Source organism: Clavelina lepadiformis, chromosome 2 (assembly GCF_947623445.1).
Source record: "Clavelina lepadiformis chromosome 2, kaClaLepa1.1, whole genome shotgun sequence".
NCBI classification, from domain to species: domain Eukaryota; kingdom Metazoa; phylum Chordata; class Ascidiacea; order Aplousobranchia; family Clavelinidae; genus Clavelina; species Clavelina lepadiformis.
In genome coordinates, this window is record NC_135241.1 from 6,447,029 (window position 1) to 6,463,582 (window position 16,554).

General features: G+C 36.4%; 2 protein-coding genes across 5 annotated transcripts; one reads left to right on the forward strand and one right to left on the reverse strand.

The window, feature by feature from the left end:
- The first annotated feature begins 124 nt into the window (after nt 1-124).
- On the forward strand, nt 125-10,981 carry LOC143446346 (guanine nucleotide exchange factor DBS-like). 4 transcript variants are annotated; one of them, XM_076945941.1, is made up of 27 exons: nt 125-405; nt 492-585; nt 2,881-3,091; nt 3,249-3,339; nt 3,695-3,814; nt 3,895-4,011; nt 4,134-4,283; nt 4,685-4,797; nt 4,943-5,045; nt 5,121-5,255; nt 5,385-5,576; nt 5,788-5,955; nt 6,238-6,435; nt 6,637-6,669; nt 6,831-6,928; nt 7,031-7,097; nt 7,426-7,611; nt 7,759-7,947; nt 8,267-8,386; nt 8,570-8,673; nt 9,070-9,241; nt 9,366-9,561; nt 9,635-9,813; nt 9,924-9,993; nt 10,171-10,241; nt 10,449-10,562; nt 10,674-10,981. In XM_076945941.1, the coding sequence occupies exons 1-27, from the start codon at nt 400-402 to the stop codon at nt 10,794-10,796; spliced, it is 3,420 nt and encodes a 1,139-aa protein (XP_076802056.1). In that variant the 5' UTR covers nt 125-399; the 3' UTR covers nt 10,797-10,981. The 4 variants fall into 4 exon arrangements, with proteins under 4 accessions (XP_076802056.1, XP_076802053.1, XP_076802054.1 ...); XM_076945938.1 differs by lacking the exons at nt 125-405; nt 492-585 and adding an exon at nt 615-2,590; XM_076945939.1 differs by lacking the exons at nt 125-405; nt 492-585 and adding an exon at nt 615-2,590 and having other exon boundaries at nt 3,695-3,808.
- On the reverse strand, nt 10,830-12,903 carry LOC143446350 (large ribosomal subunit protein mL42-like). The gene is made up of 4 exons (XM_076945945.1): nt 12,009-12,903; nt 11,738-11,789; nt 11,473-11,613; nt 10,830-11,339 (listed from the first exon to the last, which is right to left on the reverse strand). The coding sequence occupies exons 1-4, from the start codon at nt 12,082-12,084 to the stop codon at nt 11,132-11,134; spliced, it is 477 nt and encodes a 158-aa protein (XP_076802060.1). The 5' UTR covers nt 12,085-12,903; the 3' UTR covers nt 10,830-11,131.
- Between the last annotated feature and the right edge of the window lie 3,651 nt (nt 12,904-16,554).

A 16,554-nucleotide genomic window follows, 5' to 3' on the forward strand; every position in this document is an offset into this window, starting at 1 on the left:
CTAATTGAAATCCAGTTAGTGCACGCGATATGCAAAATTCCCCACGCTAATTCGTGCGTTTGTTTGGTTTCTAGACGTCACCCTACGAACGACGTTGAGTGCCTAAGTAATAAGGAAGAAGGCATATTAATAATTTAAACGTTTTAGTCAGAGGACGTCCAGTTGTCTCTAGTAGATGTTTCCTTTATGTTTAATGCTACCCGCTAGTGTACAGTTTCAAAATCGTTAGTGCATCAAGACCTTGTGTAGAGCAGTGACGTATAAGGCCAAATGGACTAAAATAACAGATGGTACTTCAAAAAGGCAACACTGAACGCTTTATACAGCATTTCATCTGCGGTCGTGAAATGGAAATAAGGTCTTAAAAAACCACGGGCGATTGAGCCGCTAAGGCCAACAATGAAGGTAAATAAGAGTCGAAGACTCGAAGGTATTTAAAAGTGAATGATACTTTGAATTTGACGTCTGTTGTAACCGCTCTGTATTGGCAGAATCCGCAACAGAGATTGAAATTTAGTGACAGCTGGGAAGAAGAGGCCATGACAGATATGTCGAAAACAATCAAAGCGGTGAACAAGAAATTTGGTGAGTTGATAACTGTAGCAGCATGCTAATGTAATACTTTTTTGTATTATCTGTGTTGTAATGTGTTTTGGTATGTATTTGTGGTATGGCTTCCAAAATACATACTGTACCGTCATTTAGTATTGCAACGTTTCAAGTTTTATAAAAGCGGTATTCCTTGTCATTTTGTAATCAAACACGGCCAGTGGTAGCCGTAAGTGAAAGCGCTTGTTTCAAGATGGCAACTCGAGTTTCAAATGTCGCCCTTTTGGCTGTAATAGTGTAAATAGTCTCGCAGCGGTCAAGTGTCATTTCAAGTGGTTGTGTAAACCTATTTCTAAAAAGATCCTTGCTTTTTGTTTACTGAAATTGTCTGCTCAAACCCTCCCTGTTTTAGGGCCTGGAAGTCGCCCATCGACTGCAATATGACATTTATTTCCTTCTCCAAATTAGTCTAGAACGATCGCTCTACGTAAAATATATTTTGGTCGCGCTTGTTATGCAACCTCGCTAGCAAATGTGACTTTCCCATCATCAATCGATAGACCACTTGTACCGTCGTTGCCGTATCTCTCACGGGGCATTTATTTTCTCGATTGGGAAGGTGCTTCGTCGAGGGTCACTTAAACCCGTTTTTCCTCAGTTTCCTTTTTTATTCAGTCTGCCAAAGAATGTGTTAGCTTGGTAAATAACAAGACAATAAAACAATGCAACCCGGTCCCACTGTAAAGGGACAATGCTTGTCACACGTGCACGGGCATTTGTTTGTTTTCTTGGTGGGACAATGTACTTAGTGATGTCGTAAGTAAGCGAAGCGAAAATCCTTATTAGCCGTCTTTGCAAATATTAGTTAGTGAGTCAATTTTAGTTTCTACGATCGTAATATGTCAGCCTCGGCAATAAGATCAACTTAAGAAATATTACGTCCGCGTGACATAAATGACATCTTATGAGAAAATGGTTTGAGGCGGTGGGTATACAAGGCCTTTTTTCTTGCTACAACATGTTATTGGGTTTGTGGAAATGAAATGTGAGGTTAACAGTACACTAAGGTTTTCCGTATTGGGCTGCCTCCAGAAATGGTTAACCGCATGACTTACGAGCTCTAATCTATATACTGATAAGCTTTTAGCAGGTGAATGCTGAACTACAATGAGAGGAAATAATTTGTTCTGATGCTTTAGGCTAAATTATTGCCGTCTGAACTGGCTTTAATGTTCGTTTGTGACGGAAATCTATCTTTTAAATTACTAGCAAGACCATGGTCATCTTTTGACTTATTAGGTTTGGCGATAATCGATGCATGTCATAAATAAGCAATAAGAATATACCGTAATAGAACGAAGACTAAGAAGATAGATAAGCTCTTTGAGTTTGCTTTAAATGGATTGAAAGTTTAGAATATTAGCGTCGTAAAGCATTATGATGGAAGTGAGTATTCGTGGTGAAAACCAACAGTTTTGTAAGTGTGAAGGCAGCAAAATGGAAATAAACGGACTGCTGGAAACAGAGGACAATGCTGAATTTCTTCCAGAAGAAAACGGCAATAATACTCAAAATGAAAACTACGACGTGTCATATTTGAAAACGCGGCGCAATGCCATTGATTTTTCCCCAGTTCATATTGCAAGTGATAAGATCAACGTCGAAATGGATGATGATTGCGACTTTGTGAATAATAATCAAATGACGTCACACTCCGTGAATGACGTCAGCTCCGAGGATATATTACCTACAGATAACTCACCCAGTTGTACGGTTTGCTTCACCAAACCATCCAACGACGTAAAAAATATTGATACTTTGGATAACCGCAGATTATCTTGCTGTTGCTCTATGTCGTTATCTCAGCCAATAAAATTGCTTCATCAAACGAGAAACAGACGTTATGGTTACACGGACGCAGTATGCGACGCAAGCACGCATGTTCAGCAACAGAATCATCCACACGGCTTGTTTTCATCGTCCGTTTGGGTTATGAGTGATTTTCTGTCGAAATTAGAAGCAAACAGAACGGCTCTTTATGGTATAACAACTTGGTTTTCTCCATCAGTTATATATTTTAGTTTAATGAGAAACCGACTATTAGACTACTTTGTTTTTACATTTATAGCCTGTCGTATAATTTTTTTAGTGTTATCTATGTTATGTAGATTAGAGTTATATCCTAACTACCCTTTTTAGTTTTAATACTCACATTGTGTGTTCATCTTCGCATGTCACCGTAATAAACTAGGCCTATATTTAGGTGTTTTCCAGAGCATTAGTTAGAATGTGATTGAAAATGTTGTGACCATAACAGTGTTTATTTTGCAGAATCTGTAGCCTTTCCCAATTTCACTTCATCATCTCGTTCCATCACTGCGAAGCGTTTGTTGTCTCAATTAGAATGCTGCTTTGCCTATATGCATGGAGGTCGTGACCTATGTGACGCACCAATCATCTGCTTTCCTCATTATCCAACTTTGCGTGAAGTTTCAGATGAAGATTTTCAAGATGTTATTTTATATCTAGCAAGTGTTACAAGGTAAGAGCTTAGGATCAGCGTTTTCGTGTAATTTTTAAACAAAACGTTTTAAACATTTACAGACTACATACCTGTATATACAAAATTGTTTTGCTGCGAAATGAGCCCAGTATGACCATTAAAGGTAAACCTAAGCGTAATGTACCTTTACTTACAGTGCCTCAGCAGCTGATGTTGGTTTCGTGTTACTCATAGATCGTAGAAAAGATAAATGGTCATCATTGAGAGGGATCCTTATCAGATTGGCGGTGGTTACAGTATATTTGACTAATTCTTAAGCTTGTTGCTATAATGTGCTACCAATTGAGATAAATTTGAAGCTTAACACGTAGCGCAAACTTAGTCATGAAAAACCGTGCCAATTTGATAACATTTAGTGATTAATGAGTTGGTTAGTTAAACTTAGGACTTGAAAACCAAAGTAGGGTAATTGCAGTAATTAAGTAATGGCCGTTTTTACACCCCAAATACCAACATGTTCTTTTCTGTATGTCTAGTGTGTTTGGCTTTGGATTTTTTAATGACTCTCTGGCTTCCAATATCTACTTGACCCCTTCACCGTTCGCATACTTTGATCTTACATGTCTTTTTTAAACTATACAGTCTTTCTTTCCCGGGTTTTTGAGAATGGTGTTGGTTCTAAAACCACTCGGCTTTCTTCAAGGAACAATATCAGACATTGGTTTTCGATGGCAAAAAGAAGATTTTCGAATGAAGGTACCGGTACGTCCATACTCATACCATGTCGCTTTAGATTAGAATCAAAGTAAATATCCAAGCATAAATCTTATCCTTGACAATAGGTGATGATGATTTCAAATTCAGAGGAGTTGTCTTCCTGCATTCATTCCAATCAACTTACTGAGGAGTTTGGAGGAGATTATCAGTACAATCACCAGACTTGGATTAAAAATAGAGTGGTAACGTATTAAGTACTTAACGTATTCAGGCTATTAGATTTTGAGTATTCTCTGCATCTGGTTATGTAGATGCATGTCGTTTTGAAATTTAGAACATTCAGTTTGAATCTTATGTCCTAAAGCTTATGGAAGACTACACCACACACGCTTCCGCGGTTTGCAAATCGCTTGAACTATACGGTACTCAACTGGCTGAAACAGAATTGCCAAATGATGTTTTGTCAACAGAAGCGTTGATCAAATCACAGCAGAGTTTTACCGCTACCCACAAGGTATGGAGAAACGTTTCTTTGTTTGGTTTGATGAGTTTATTGCTAATTGACATAAATGTTACACCAGATTGTCGTAGAACCTAGAGGGCGATGTGGGCTCAATATAAATACAAAATATTGTTGTCAAAAAACGTGGTAAACGTAATGGAACAACAACGTTTAAGCAATAGCTTCAATGAAACTAATTTCATGGTAACTTGTTTGACTTCTTCAACAACCCGCTGAGACTTCTCGGAAATTCAAATGTTGTTAATCTGTAGAGATTGGCCTTTTGAAAATACATAATACACTATAGGTATAAAATACTAGTTTTAATGCGTGCTTTTTCACTCTTTAACCATTGGAGTATGCTTTTTCAAGATCAATGCTGATTTTGATTTAGTTTTGACAACACTTTTAAGGGTCAGATTGATGAATTACGTAATGAAGCAGTTGAACTTAAAAACAACATATCCCTACCTTCAAACAGTGGTGAAACTCTAGATCGGTTCCATGAAGCCGAATCATTACAGAGGTACAATACAATTAGAATGTCTTGTTCTAGGTTGATTAAACAGTTTCGTCATGTCATAAACTTGTATATTAATTTTGGTAGTTACGCACGACGAGTATGTAGGCTCTTGCTTTGATTAAACGAGGAATGTTTTGCCTGATTTCAGTGTGTTGTCACTTGTTGAAGAAATGGATATTGCTTTGGAGAGATTTTGGTCTAAGCACGAAGAGAGACTAAACCAATGCTTACAGCTTCGGCAGTTTGAACAAGTCAGTTTTAATTCAATGTCCCCATTTTTTAAGAAAAGTGACTCATTTTTTAACAAATTAATATTTTATGCAAAGCATTACAAAGAAGCACAGTTGGCTTTGGAGGTTTTCTCCCAATATTTGGATGGACAAAATGACAACGTCGGAACCACAATATCGTGGGTGGAATCGCTTATTAAGGAACATCTATCTATGCAAGATAAATTTAAGGTAAAGAACAGATTTCAAAGTGTAGTTTAAAAAAGTTTATCTAAAATATAGTCAGGGAAGTGACATTCGGTTAGCGCTATTTGCCAGATGTCTAATAATTTTCCCATCGTTAAGGATGACGTTTTTTAGGAGTGTGAGCGAAAGTGTGAAGGGGTGGCCTCATCCGGTGACCTGCTGATTGAAAACAGTCATTACGCAGTTGACTGCATCGCTCCGAAGTGCGAAGAACTGAGGCAAGTCTCGTCGAATCTGTCGCTCGCGATGGAAAAACGGAAAGAACAATTGAAGGAAAACTTAGTGGCGCTAACGCACATCCAAGAGGTTGAACTATTGTTTAAGTCGCTTACGTATTAGGCAGTGCTGGTTATAATAGCAGTTATTTTAAATATTTACCCATTTGAACAATAGAGCTTGGACGTCGGTATAATAAAACATTTTTGCGTACTTCATGACGTTTGCCAGGTTAGTTGAGGCAGCTGATGCTTGAGTGACAAAAATTCCCTTTGTGTTTTGACTCGCAATTGTCGTTCAGGTAAATTCCTGGTGCGACAAAGGAATGACTTTGCTTGCTGGTCAAATTCTGGAAAAGACGCAAACTTTCGAAGGTGCACACAAAGCCCTGTCCGAGCTGGAATCCTTTTTCGGGACGAAAAATGATCGACTTTCTAATATGAAAGAACTGAATAGCCCTGATCTTGACGTGAGTTGCCAATTTACTTTCTACTTCGCCAATCGATTCGTGTTTTGAGTTTACAACCTTCACGTTTCAGGGCTGAGAATTAGGTATTGAATATTTATGCAAAAGGCACCAGATACCAGGTTAAAATTTAATGAGATGCAAAACCCATTATCAGCTCTTTCATCCCTGGAATTGCCGCGGCTTAAAACGACTTATTGCTGAGCTATCTACGGCGATGCCTAGCATGTAGCAATTTAAATATTTTTTAATACCTGTTCAAACTAATTCGGAGTTTTACGATAGGAGGTTGTGCAGGATGCAAACCACCGATTAAATGATGTCACACATCTCTTCGAAAAGCGTCGCGCTAGTCTGAAAAAAGTAACAACCCGACACGGCGAGAGGCCTGTTCAACTTGTTGAACCGTCGAAGCAGAATAAACCCACGGCTGCGACGCGTGGACGGAGCACAAGCAATGAAAACAAGCGAAACTCATTTACGGTATATGCTATGACTGCTCATGCCTTGCTATTTACAGTATAATGTTTTAACCCTACTGACTGAGGTCTTGTATAGGATTGTCATGTTATTGCAACATGTTTGTGCTTCTTAATAATTAATTGTTTTTAAGTGCTAATTGATCAACGTATTCTTTAATCAATAATTGATTGGAGATATTATTTTTTGCTGCTACGGATAAAGCATGTTAAACGCAAATCGAGAGTCGAAATTTTGGTAAGTTGGTTAATCTTTAGGAAGGCAATAAGCAAAGAGACGTGTAAAAATCCAGCATTGCTACAAAATTTTAAGCCCTGTCGGTAAAAATCAGAAAAAGATCCACCGCATATAACAAGAGTACATAGAAATCATTTTCTTAGCTGTTTATTATTTCATAGTCACTCAGCAATTCACCAGCAAAGGGACGAAAGTCAACACCTCCACCATCCAAGTTCGTTCATTCAAGCAGTAACGCCGATCATCAATCGAAACTACGGTGTGTAGATTCAATAAACATAAAATCTGGAGCGCTTATAGAATTAATATAACATCTTTTATTGGTTGAAGGCCGGACGACGTTATTAATCTTATTATACAGGCACGTGATGAAAGAATTACTTGAAACAGAGCGAGCTTATGTGGAGGAATTACGGAGTATTGTCGAGGTAATTCTACGAAAACATCTTTTGTTATTACATAATGATTTCAGATTACTTTTGCGGATTTATTGATTACTTTATTAAAGTTTAAGGAAAGTCTTTTATTTCATATCTGAAATAATTTCTTAAATTACTGTATGCTCAATACCATTACAACGACCCCCTCTTTGTGTTCTCGCCATTTCGTATCTTTTTTGTCTACGACAGGTTGTTTTATTTTGCCCGTTATTTCCAATTTGAATTATTTGTGAAAAAGTCTTATCTGTTGACGTGAAGTGTGTTGTTAACCGAAAGCCTTAACCTTCAGCTTACTTAACGTCCTTTATATATCAAGGGATACGGAAAACCTATTGACGATGATCAGTTTTCTGAACTTGTACCCGAAAGCCTCAAGGGAAAGAAAAACGTTTTACTTGGCAACATGGAAAGCATCTACCAATTTCACGGAGATATATTCCTCAGTGACCTCGAAGAATGCAAAGAGACACCGGCCAATGTCGGTGGATGTTTTATTAAGCGAGTGAGTGGGCAGATTTCATTACAGAGAACGTCTGTTCATTCAATTAACTTCGCCTATTTATTAATTCATGTAGGCGTAACACCTGCTCGCTTAATGAAAAGGCCTTGTTGTTTCAAAGTTATTTAATCAACGGTTGCCCATTTGCAGAAAGATAACTTCAACATATACTGTGAATACTGTCAAAACAGCGCCAGATCGGACCACTTACGGTCTCTGATCGGCGAAAAGCATCCCTTTTTTATCGAATGTCAACAACGTCTCGGACACCCATTACCATTAAGTGCCTATTTGTTGAAGCCTGTGCAAAGAATTACTAAATATCAACTTCTGTTACAGGTAAGATTGTTTCCATGACACCATATAAAGCATAGGCAACACCGTTCTTTGTACACTACTGTATGCAAGTTTACGTTTAGAACGCGTACTTCTTTCTTCGTTTGTCTACACAAAGTAGGCCTAAGTGTAATTGACTTAAGATTTCTTTCGTCATCTTTATGCTTTTTCTATTATTATATTATTATTCTTTTCCTCCCACAAAAATGTAGTCAATTACTTTATGAAATGTACACAATTTGTACATGACTATCGCTATAGTTAAAGATTGTTCAAGCTTATCACCCACAAAAGCGTTAGTTGTGATAATTTTGATCGACAGCAAATGCTGAAATTCAGTAGCACTCACAAAAAAGAGTTGCAAGCGGCAGTACAATCGATGTTGGATGTTTTGAAGTTGGTGAACGATTCGATGCATCAAACTGCCATCGTTGGCTACCAGGTGACGCAATAATACCCTGATTACAGATCAGCCTTACCCTTACACAGGCGGAATAAAATTATATTTGATAAATATCGACGAGTATTTTGTTAAAGTTTTTTTTTTATTCGTATTACGCATGCTACATGGTGCATCGTTATTATGTCGTCGAAAACGTTTTCTTGAAATTTCTAAACGTTATAGAGTGAGTTGGAGAGCTTAGGAAGACTTCTTATGCAGGGACCCTTTTCCGTTCAAGTTGAGCACAAGAAGACTAGAGTTAAGAACTTAACGCGCTCTCGGTTCAGGTGAACCCTTTTAAATACCGTTGACTTCTATTAGTCCTTACAATTATCGAAAGTAAAATTTGTTCAATTAACGCGTATAAACAAGGTAGCTGATCGGTTTGAACCAATGTATTTATGAACAGCATAATAAATACTTTCAGTAGGTTAATTTTGACGAAATATGGTTAGTTTAAATACGTTCTTCGTATTTTAGTTCGATTTTGATATACTGTACCAAATTTTCACATAAATATCTCAAAATGGAATACCTATGTGTCCGAGCAATGTTGTGTATATAATACAGAAATTGTGAGCATGTGTTTTAACGGCAATGACATAGAAGTACCATAAGAAATAAATTTTTGATTTTGGCTGTATTAATTTGTACCTGGAAATTGACTTATACTTTGTTTTCAGCAAACCACTGCATCGCCATCTTTTTCTTTTCGAAAAAGAAATTCTTTTTTGCAAACAACAGGCTGGCGACACCACTCTTATATCTGATGCGAATTCAGCATCTGGCAATGGAAATCAATGTTCTTCAGCAAACAACAAAGGGCAAATTTACCTATTCAAACACTCTCTTAAGGTTATATTCTGTTGTAACTTTTGTTGTTTGTATTTCATAAAAGTAAAACCGTTTGGTATTAAATCTTAGTAGTTTAGATTTTGTTCTGGTACAGCACTTTAGTGTGTATCCACATTTTTCTTAGATGGGGGCAGCAGGCATCACGGAAACCATGAAAAATGATCCCTGTAAATTCGAAATCTGGTATCAAGGCCGAGAAGAAGTTTATACGATCGTCGCTCCATCTGCGGCCGTCAAACAAGACTGGGTGCATGAAATCAAGAAGGTCCTCGCATTGCAGCCCAAGAGTGAAACGACACCTCCCGCACCGCATCGTGCTAGTAGGTTTTAGACTGGCTTAAAAGCGGTTTTCATCGAAGTTTAAGTTTCTGTACACGCTGTCTTTATGTGCAGACGAAAAACATGGCGCCAAAGCCAAACGTAGCCAAAGTCTCACACGAAAAACAAAGCCAGCTACAGCCCATCCTGAAAAACAAGCGAATAAAACGGAGAAATCGAATTTAAAGAAATCGAAATCGACTTTACAGCGCTCAGCATCCATGGGCAAAGGAAAAGACAAAATTTTCAAACGCGTAGGTTTTTCGAATAATGTCGTACCGGTATTGTTATTCCACATTTTTGGAAATGCACATTGTGTGGGGAAATATACGCCAGTTTGAGGAAAGTCTCTTTTCTTTGGTAGAAAAACACGGAAATCTCCACAAAGTCAATGAAGAAGAATATGATTGTTGAAGAGTCGAAAGTGAAAAGTAGTAAGTTTTCCAATAATGCCTGTAACAAAGTTTAATGCTAAACAAGCAGCAAAACTATCACCTACTGCTTCCAAAATGCACATTGTTACGTGCATATTTTAAACGTTTAGCGATTAAGTGAAAAACAAAGAAATGCCAACAATGCAAATTCTATGGCGATTAAAATCCTTTTTCCAGAATCTTTACCAAGGACACTGGATCCACCGCCTTGCTCGACTTCCGATACAGAAGATACCTCGGATAATTCGGTGAGGTGTGATGCATTGAACGGAAAACCGTAAAAACGGACATATTTTATAATTGCAATTATTCATATGTAAATATGATAGGCGATAATGAGCACCCTTTTTTGGTAAGGATTATTGACCGTGGCAAAACTAAGGTAACTGGCAGAAAATGGAAGTTGATTAATTTGTAAACTAATTTAAGCTCGTTACGAGGAATTTTGATTGCAGAGAACTTCTAGTGGCTGCAGGTTTGTGGTGATGAAGGATCGCAGTGAGGTGACAGATGAAAGTGAAGCGATTCTTCATGTTGGTGATATTGTGGAGATACTTGAAGCTGGAAAGGTTTGTCGATTGTTGAGCTAAAGATAAAACTTTTGTACATGGAACTATGAAACCATTACCGTATCACTGCTAAAGCATGCGAACTGGATATAACTTAATTTGGTTTCGCAGGAAGGATGGGTGAAAGTACGTCTTGATGATTCTGGTTTCGAAGGGTGGGCACCAACCAGTTATATGGCTTCAATGAGTGAAACATCGTCTTTCGAAAGTGTATCTTCATATTTGTCCACCTAACAGTGAATGAAGATAGTGCAGTATACCGTGAAGTGCAATATGAAACTTTTATTTGTATTCCAATCTTTAGAATTTGCACCGTATATCAGTAAATTTCATGAATAAGCTTTTGCTGTGTGTGTTAATACATTCCGTTTAAAGAACAATTTTAGTACTGTGTTTTTGAATAAAAAATCTAAAACGAATGCGCAGTCCTTTTTTGATTGTCAATTTCATGGTTCAGCAAATGTAGTGCAAATTACATATTAATCCCTTAGGCATTTTAACTTTTTGCACTCCGCCATTCTTTTCTGGAATCCACGTTAAAACTTGATAAATCATTTGTTCTGAGAGACTCATTCAAATGGTCTGTCTTGAGGAGGATTATTCTTTTGGCGCATCTTTTTGGCTTTATTTGGAAACCATCTATGTTTTGATGTATAAAAAATGCTAGAAAGTTCCATAACTGTTGGCAAAACATCGCGGTCATGCATAGGAAACATGTGTCGAACACTCGGATCTTCCACTGGTTTATGTGCAATTTCTGCTTCTTCCAAACGTTCTCTAAGAAAAGAAAATTGCAAATAAACACTCTGCATTTTAATTATTCTAAGCTTAATATTAGCTTTATAAGTGCATTATGTGCAACTGTAGCTAAATACACATCATCAAGAAGGTTCTAAAATGATAGACATACCGAACAAGGTCATTAACGCTATTGAAGTTGTAACGTGGGTCATCTCTTTGAATGGGTATGGTTTTGTCATACGATACTTCATGAGCAGGATGATACATAACAATCGTTTTTTGATCTTTTGTTAAAGCCACTCTTGGCGCCCTGAAAATTAGTATAATTTTTTTTTAAACTTAAAAATGCAGTTTAAGCTACTTTGAACTAGTTGCTGGATGACGAAAATTTTTGAAAACTGTTTTAGCTGTTAAAAGTTGTTTTAAGTACTAACCCAGGATCATCAAAATAACTGTCATTTGATTTGTTCCTCGTACATGACACAACTGCAAAAAAATACATAAATTCTATTTAAATCTTTTATTAATACACTAGATATTAGTATTTTATGGGTAGTTATGTATAGTCTTAGGTCCACTCACCATGTAATACTACAACATGTTTTTGTCGCATTATATGATAGGTATAGTTACATATCTAAATGCATGTTACACAGAAACTACTAAGAAATAATTTTAACTAAATAATTTAATATAAATATAAACCTGTTTTAGTTGAGATGCAGAAATCAAATGCTTGAAATGCTTTGAAAAACAATCTTCGACATGGTAATGCTAACATCTGGCAGTTATCAAGAAACTATCACACATAATAGTTACCATTCCTGAATACATACCGACAAAAAGATAGTACGATAATTACGCACTAATTTAGGATCATTTCCAAATTACCAGACTCCATACTGTAGACTCTTATAGTACTTCCTATCAGTAAGATCTATCATAGCTAAAAATGTTTAACTGTTGTCGTTGTTAAGCATTTTTCTATAGTTTATTAATTTAACAGAGGCAACATTAAATATAATCAGCCATAAATGACTTAAAACGAGAAGTGCTGCAATCAGGGGCAGATTAACATGTTTCGCCGACTTAAACACTTCAAATTCATGGTGCCCAGTAATTATTGTTTCTTTTTATAGAAGCAGAAGTTCTGTTTCTGTCCTTACCAAGGCTCAAACACTATTGGGCCTATTAGAAAGAACTATTTTCTGTTAAATATGTGCAGATTGCTAAAACTGCTTTTTTGTTTGTGGACAATAAGATTAAGTACCGGTAATAAGACATTAAAACCTAGATTTAACATTCATTATAATTGTTATTATGTAAATTTTGTGGGAAGCAACCAAGTGAGACCTAACCTTTTCTAATGCAGTCTAAATGTTGCTTCGAAAGTTACATTAAACAATAAAATTTACATTCACAAGACGTGACGAGTGACAATATTTAAAATAACAAATAAAACTTTTATGCATTTTGTAATCGAATCATAAGTAGAAGGATTTACTAAGATGAATGCTGAAGAGCATAAGGGGTACTTCCCCATGACAAAACAGGAATTTGAGTTATGTTGTTCAAAGCAAGATTTACTACTTGTGACTTGCTTTGAGAGCTTTATGATGTCTTCATAAACTTAATCTTACATGAAAATTAGCCTATGCTCCAACCAGACTGTGAAAGACTAACATAGTCTCAGTTTAAAAGTACCGTACCACTCGCCAATTCACGTTAAATTTCTATTAAATAGTTTGTGTTTGGTGAAAAATGAGCAGAGTTTTCAGTTTTTCACGGAATAAGACAGACATGTTCCTGCTAAATTTGTGGGCGCATAAAGATTTCCAAAAAAGTTTAGTGCACCATCAACAGCACTGTGCTTTATATTTCATTTTTACTCAGCATTCTCTGCCAGGAAAAAAAGCCTTTTTTGCACCCTGTTTTGTATAAATGGACCACTCACTGTTCACGATGGATTTTTAGTTTTTTACTTTCCAGATTTTACATGAAAAACCATAAAAACTGGATGAAGTTTGCAATGATTTAATTTATGTATTTCACATAAAATTTATCTCATAAGAAATTGATTAAAATGGAATGATGACCTAACACTGTCAACAGAATTTCAAGGTACTGTAGTTGAAAAATTGTGTTTTTGATACTGTATTTTCTTAAATAGAAACCGCAGCTTTTTGAACTTTTTTTCCGGCTTCTATTTTTATTACATGAACGTTTTTGTCTTCTAATTGGTGCTCAGTGGGCATTCGAGTTTATCTACCATAACTACCGGTAACAAGAAAACGGATATCAGTATTATTGATGATGATGAAAATGACCATTGATACAATACCGTAGTTGAAATAAAACATGTGTACAATGTTTGAGTTGTTTTTATTGCATGTCGTTAGATATGTTTGCTTCGTTTTCTTTTATCAGTAAAGAAGTGATTTCATCAAATTGTGCGGTTTCTATTCGAGGGCGGTTTCTATTCAAGAAAATACGGTACATGCCAGAATTTAAAGGAAACAGCTCTATCCTATTGAAATCCTACTTAATAGTAAAACAGAAACGGTAATATTTTGGAATAGCTTTACTTTAAAAGATTATTAAATTTTTTTGAATGACACCAAAGAAATTAAAATGTATGAATGTACATATGTTATATGCTTTTAGGCAGTATGCCACCAAAGTTTAGTTATGCTAAACTTAAAAATTAGGCCTGCTTCCCAAAAGTGGTACATAAGTTCATAACGGCTGGTACAAATCCAATTTTTTTTACAGAAGTTGATAAACGAGGAAAGTTCCCATACGCAGATAATAAATCTCCTGCAAAACAAAAATATGTTTTGATGAATATGGACTACGAAAACATCAGGGTAGTTCCGCTTCAGTGATCACAAAAGTATGTTTCTTAGAATGACTTTATCTCAGACCACTAAAGCCTGATTCCAAAAAAATTGGATTATTTCATGAGGAGTTGTACTTCCATTTTACAAAGTTTGATCAAAATCTGAGATAGTGGAAACCAACGTTCTAAATTCCTGGTTAACATGACATGAAATGACCCCTCTGTTGGTCTATCACTGCCTTTATAGATAAATAAGCTAGCAAGGGAATTAGGCTAATGCTGTCTATTGGAGAGAAAGATATCAAAAACATTATTTTTTGATTAATATTGTTAATACCTTGTTGCTTAAAATAGTCTGTGATTCTTGTTTCATGTGGACTATGACAGTCCAACAAGGGACTAATAACTTGAGTTAGCAACATGTTAGATTTTGATAATACAACATGAACATAACTGCTCTTGTATTGTTTGCAAACTCCATTCCACTAGAGTTTAAGTTTAGTGGCCAGGTTACAGGGTTAATCTTTCATAATTAAGGTATCATTATTAGATTGTTATTTAGTATAGACCTAGAGGAGACCGAGGTACAATGGGACACTAAGCAACAAGCCCTCTATTATTGTCAGAGTGATTTAGTAAGATGTATTATATTGAGTTGATGTGTTTTTTTTAATTTACCTGCATGATATTGGCAATGAAAGTGTAACTAGTAATGACAACATGTGAATTATATGCATAACCGTAAGACTTGACTCACCAAACGGCCTCTGTTATGCATATCATGTCAGGTTATTTTTGGTGTCTACAATTGATCAAATCTACTTTGAACTGTTTCTTTGTAATACTTCAGACTGCATCAGTGTCTTTATGTTTTTAAAAATATAATTATAGTAGGCACCTGTTGTGTGTGCATGTAAGCTGCAAGTAATGTAGATTTAGCACAAAAAAACTGCTTTAATTTATTTCTCTGAAAATAAAAATGCCTCACAATTATAAAAACAAAAGAGCAGGTAGTTTATCAGTGTTACAGAAAGTGACTTTAAAAAGGCAGCGTCTATTTCATCAGCTGTAAGTTAATAAATTTGGAAAAAATTACTTGGTAAATGGCTAGCCGGTTACACAATTGGTATGTTTTTACGGCGGTCAGTGAAGCAAACAGTTATCTTACCGGCCGTCGTTTACCAAAGTAGGAAAATACAAATACAGTAAAGAGCAATTATACTAGTTACTAAATTGAAATTAATGCTAATTTTCAACTTAAAATGACATATATACTAATTTTTTCAAAGTATAAATTAACCTCAAACTAATATCTCCAACCCAAACTCTGATCTCTCATGAGTCATGACTAAACTACATCAAAAGTAAATTTGAACAAACATTAGGAAGATTAAAACCTCAGGCATACAGGCCCAATCATTAACCACTACGTCAGCGGATAACTTTCCTCCCCTCGTCTAGGGGGAGTGATAAACCCATCAGAAAAAATCTTCTGGTAATCGTATTGTGAATCAGCAACCTCAGCGAACAAGCGCCAGGGAAGTAGTCACGTGCATTGTTTAAAAAATGTAGTTTTGCAAGTGTAAAAATGGTACAAGATCTTTAAGGAAAGTTGCCAAAACCATTGGCAGACTGGTATTCCACGCACAACTCTTTTAAGATGGGTAAATGACAGAAATAACTCAACCTTTGGATCTGGTCGGAAAACAGTACTTTCTTGCCTATAGAGAACAAAGAACTTTTAATTAATGCAATTGAATCTTTTGTTAAAGTTCAAATTGCTGTCATAAGAACATACTTTTCAGTTGCTTGGCAGTTGTCTATTAGTTTAAGATATACAATTTGACAACTATACTTTCAGTTTCATGCACGTTTGCGTTTGCGGTTCTGCACTTTTCCATGGATTGGCCCATGCTAAAGCAACTGGTATTGATTTTTTCGCCCTTACCGCACTGATGACGAAAATATATAATGATGAATCAGTATGTATGGTGCTAACCTCGTTGCAAACTGGCCAAACAAGATCACAAACAATCAATAAATCGTTGAAAAATCAGAAAAGCCCATCCCTGGCGTTTTAGAGGCTTAAAACCAGCAAGGTGTAAAATATAGTGGTGCTAAAACAATGGAAGGTTAGCACGACGACCAAACCAAATCCATGCGGCACGTAGTTCTCATCGTTTTTCATTCTCCTCCTAATTAATTGTAGGTGCGTTTGCAACTGCCGCAACTCAACTCAAATGTTCCCAAACGTTTTCGAACCCGAGTTGATACGTCATATTGGGGATCACGACATATGGCCGCGGGAAAGTGGCCGCGAACAAACTCACCGGGGTCAACTGAACGTGACGTAAATTGACCGCGGACAAACTGACTGTGACATAAACTGGCCGGCGATGAAATTAACCGTCG

What these genes read in the sequence shown, in the direction of transcription:
- LOC143446346 (XM_076945938.1), top strand. Translation starts at nt 1,987, where the DNA reads ATGATGGAAGTGAGTATTCGTGGTGAAAACCAACAGTTTTGTAAGTGT. An exon ending in AATCGAGAGTCGAAATTTTG is followed by an intron (nt 6,670 to 6,830) that starts GTAAGTTGGTTA and finishes ATTATTTCATAG; the next exon opens with TCACTCAGCAATTCACCAGC. An exon ending in CTGCCATCGTTGGCTACCAG is followed by an intron (nt 8,387 to 8,569) that starts GTGACGCAATAA and finishes TAAACGTTATAG; the next exon opens with AGTGAGTTGGAGAGCTTAGG.
- LOC143446350 (XM_076945945.1), bottom strand. Translation starts at nt 12,084, where the DNA reads ATGTTAGCATTACCATGTCGAAGATTGTTTTTCAAAGCATTTCAAGCA. An exon ending in CTGCATCTCAACTAAAACAG is followed by an intron (nt 11,790 to 12,008) that starts GTTTATATTTAT and finishes ATTTTTTTGCAG; the next exon opens with TTGTGTCATGTACGAGGAAC. An exon ending in AGTTATTTTGATGATCCTGG is followed by an intron (nt 11,614 to 11,737) that starts GTTAGTACTTAA and finishes ACTAATTTTCAG; the next exon opens with GGCGCCAAGAGTGGCTTTAA.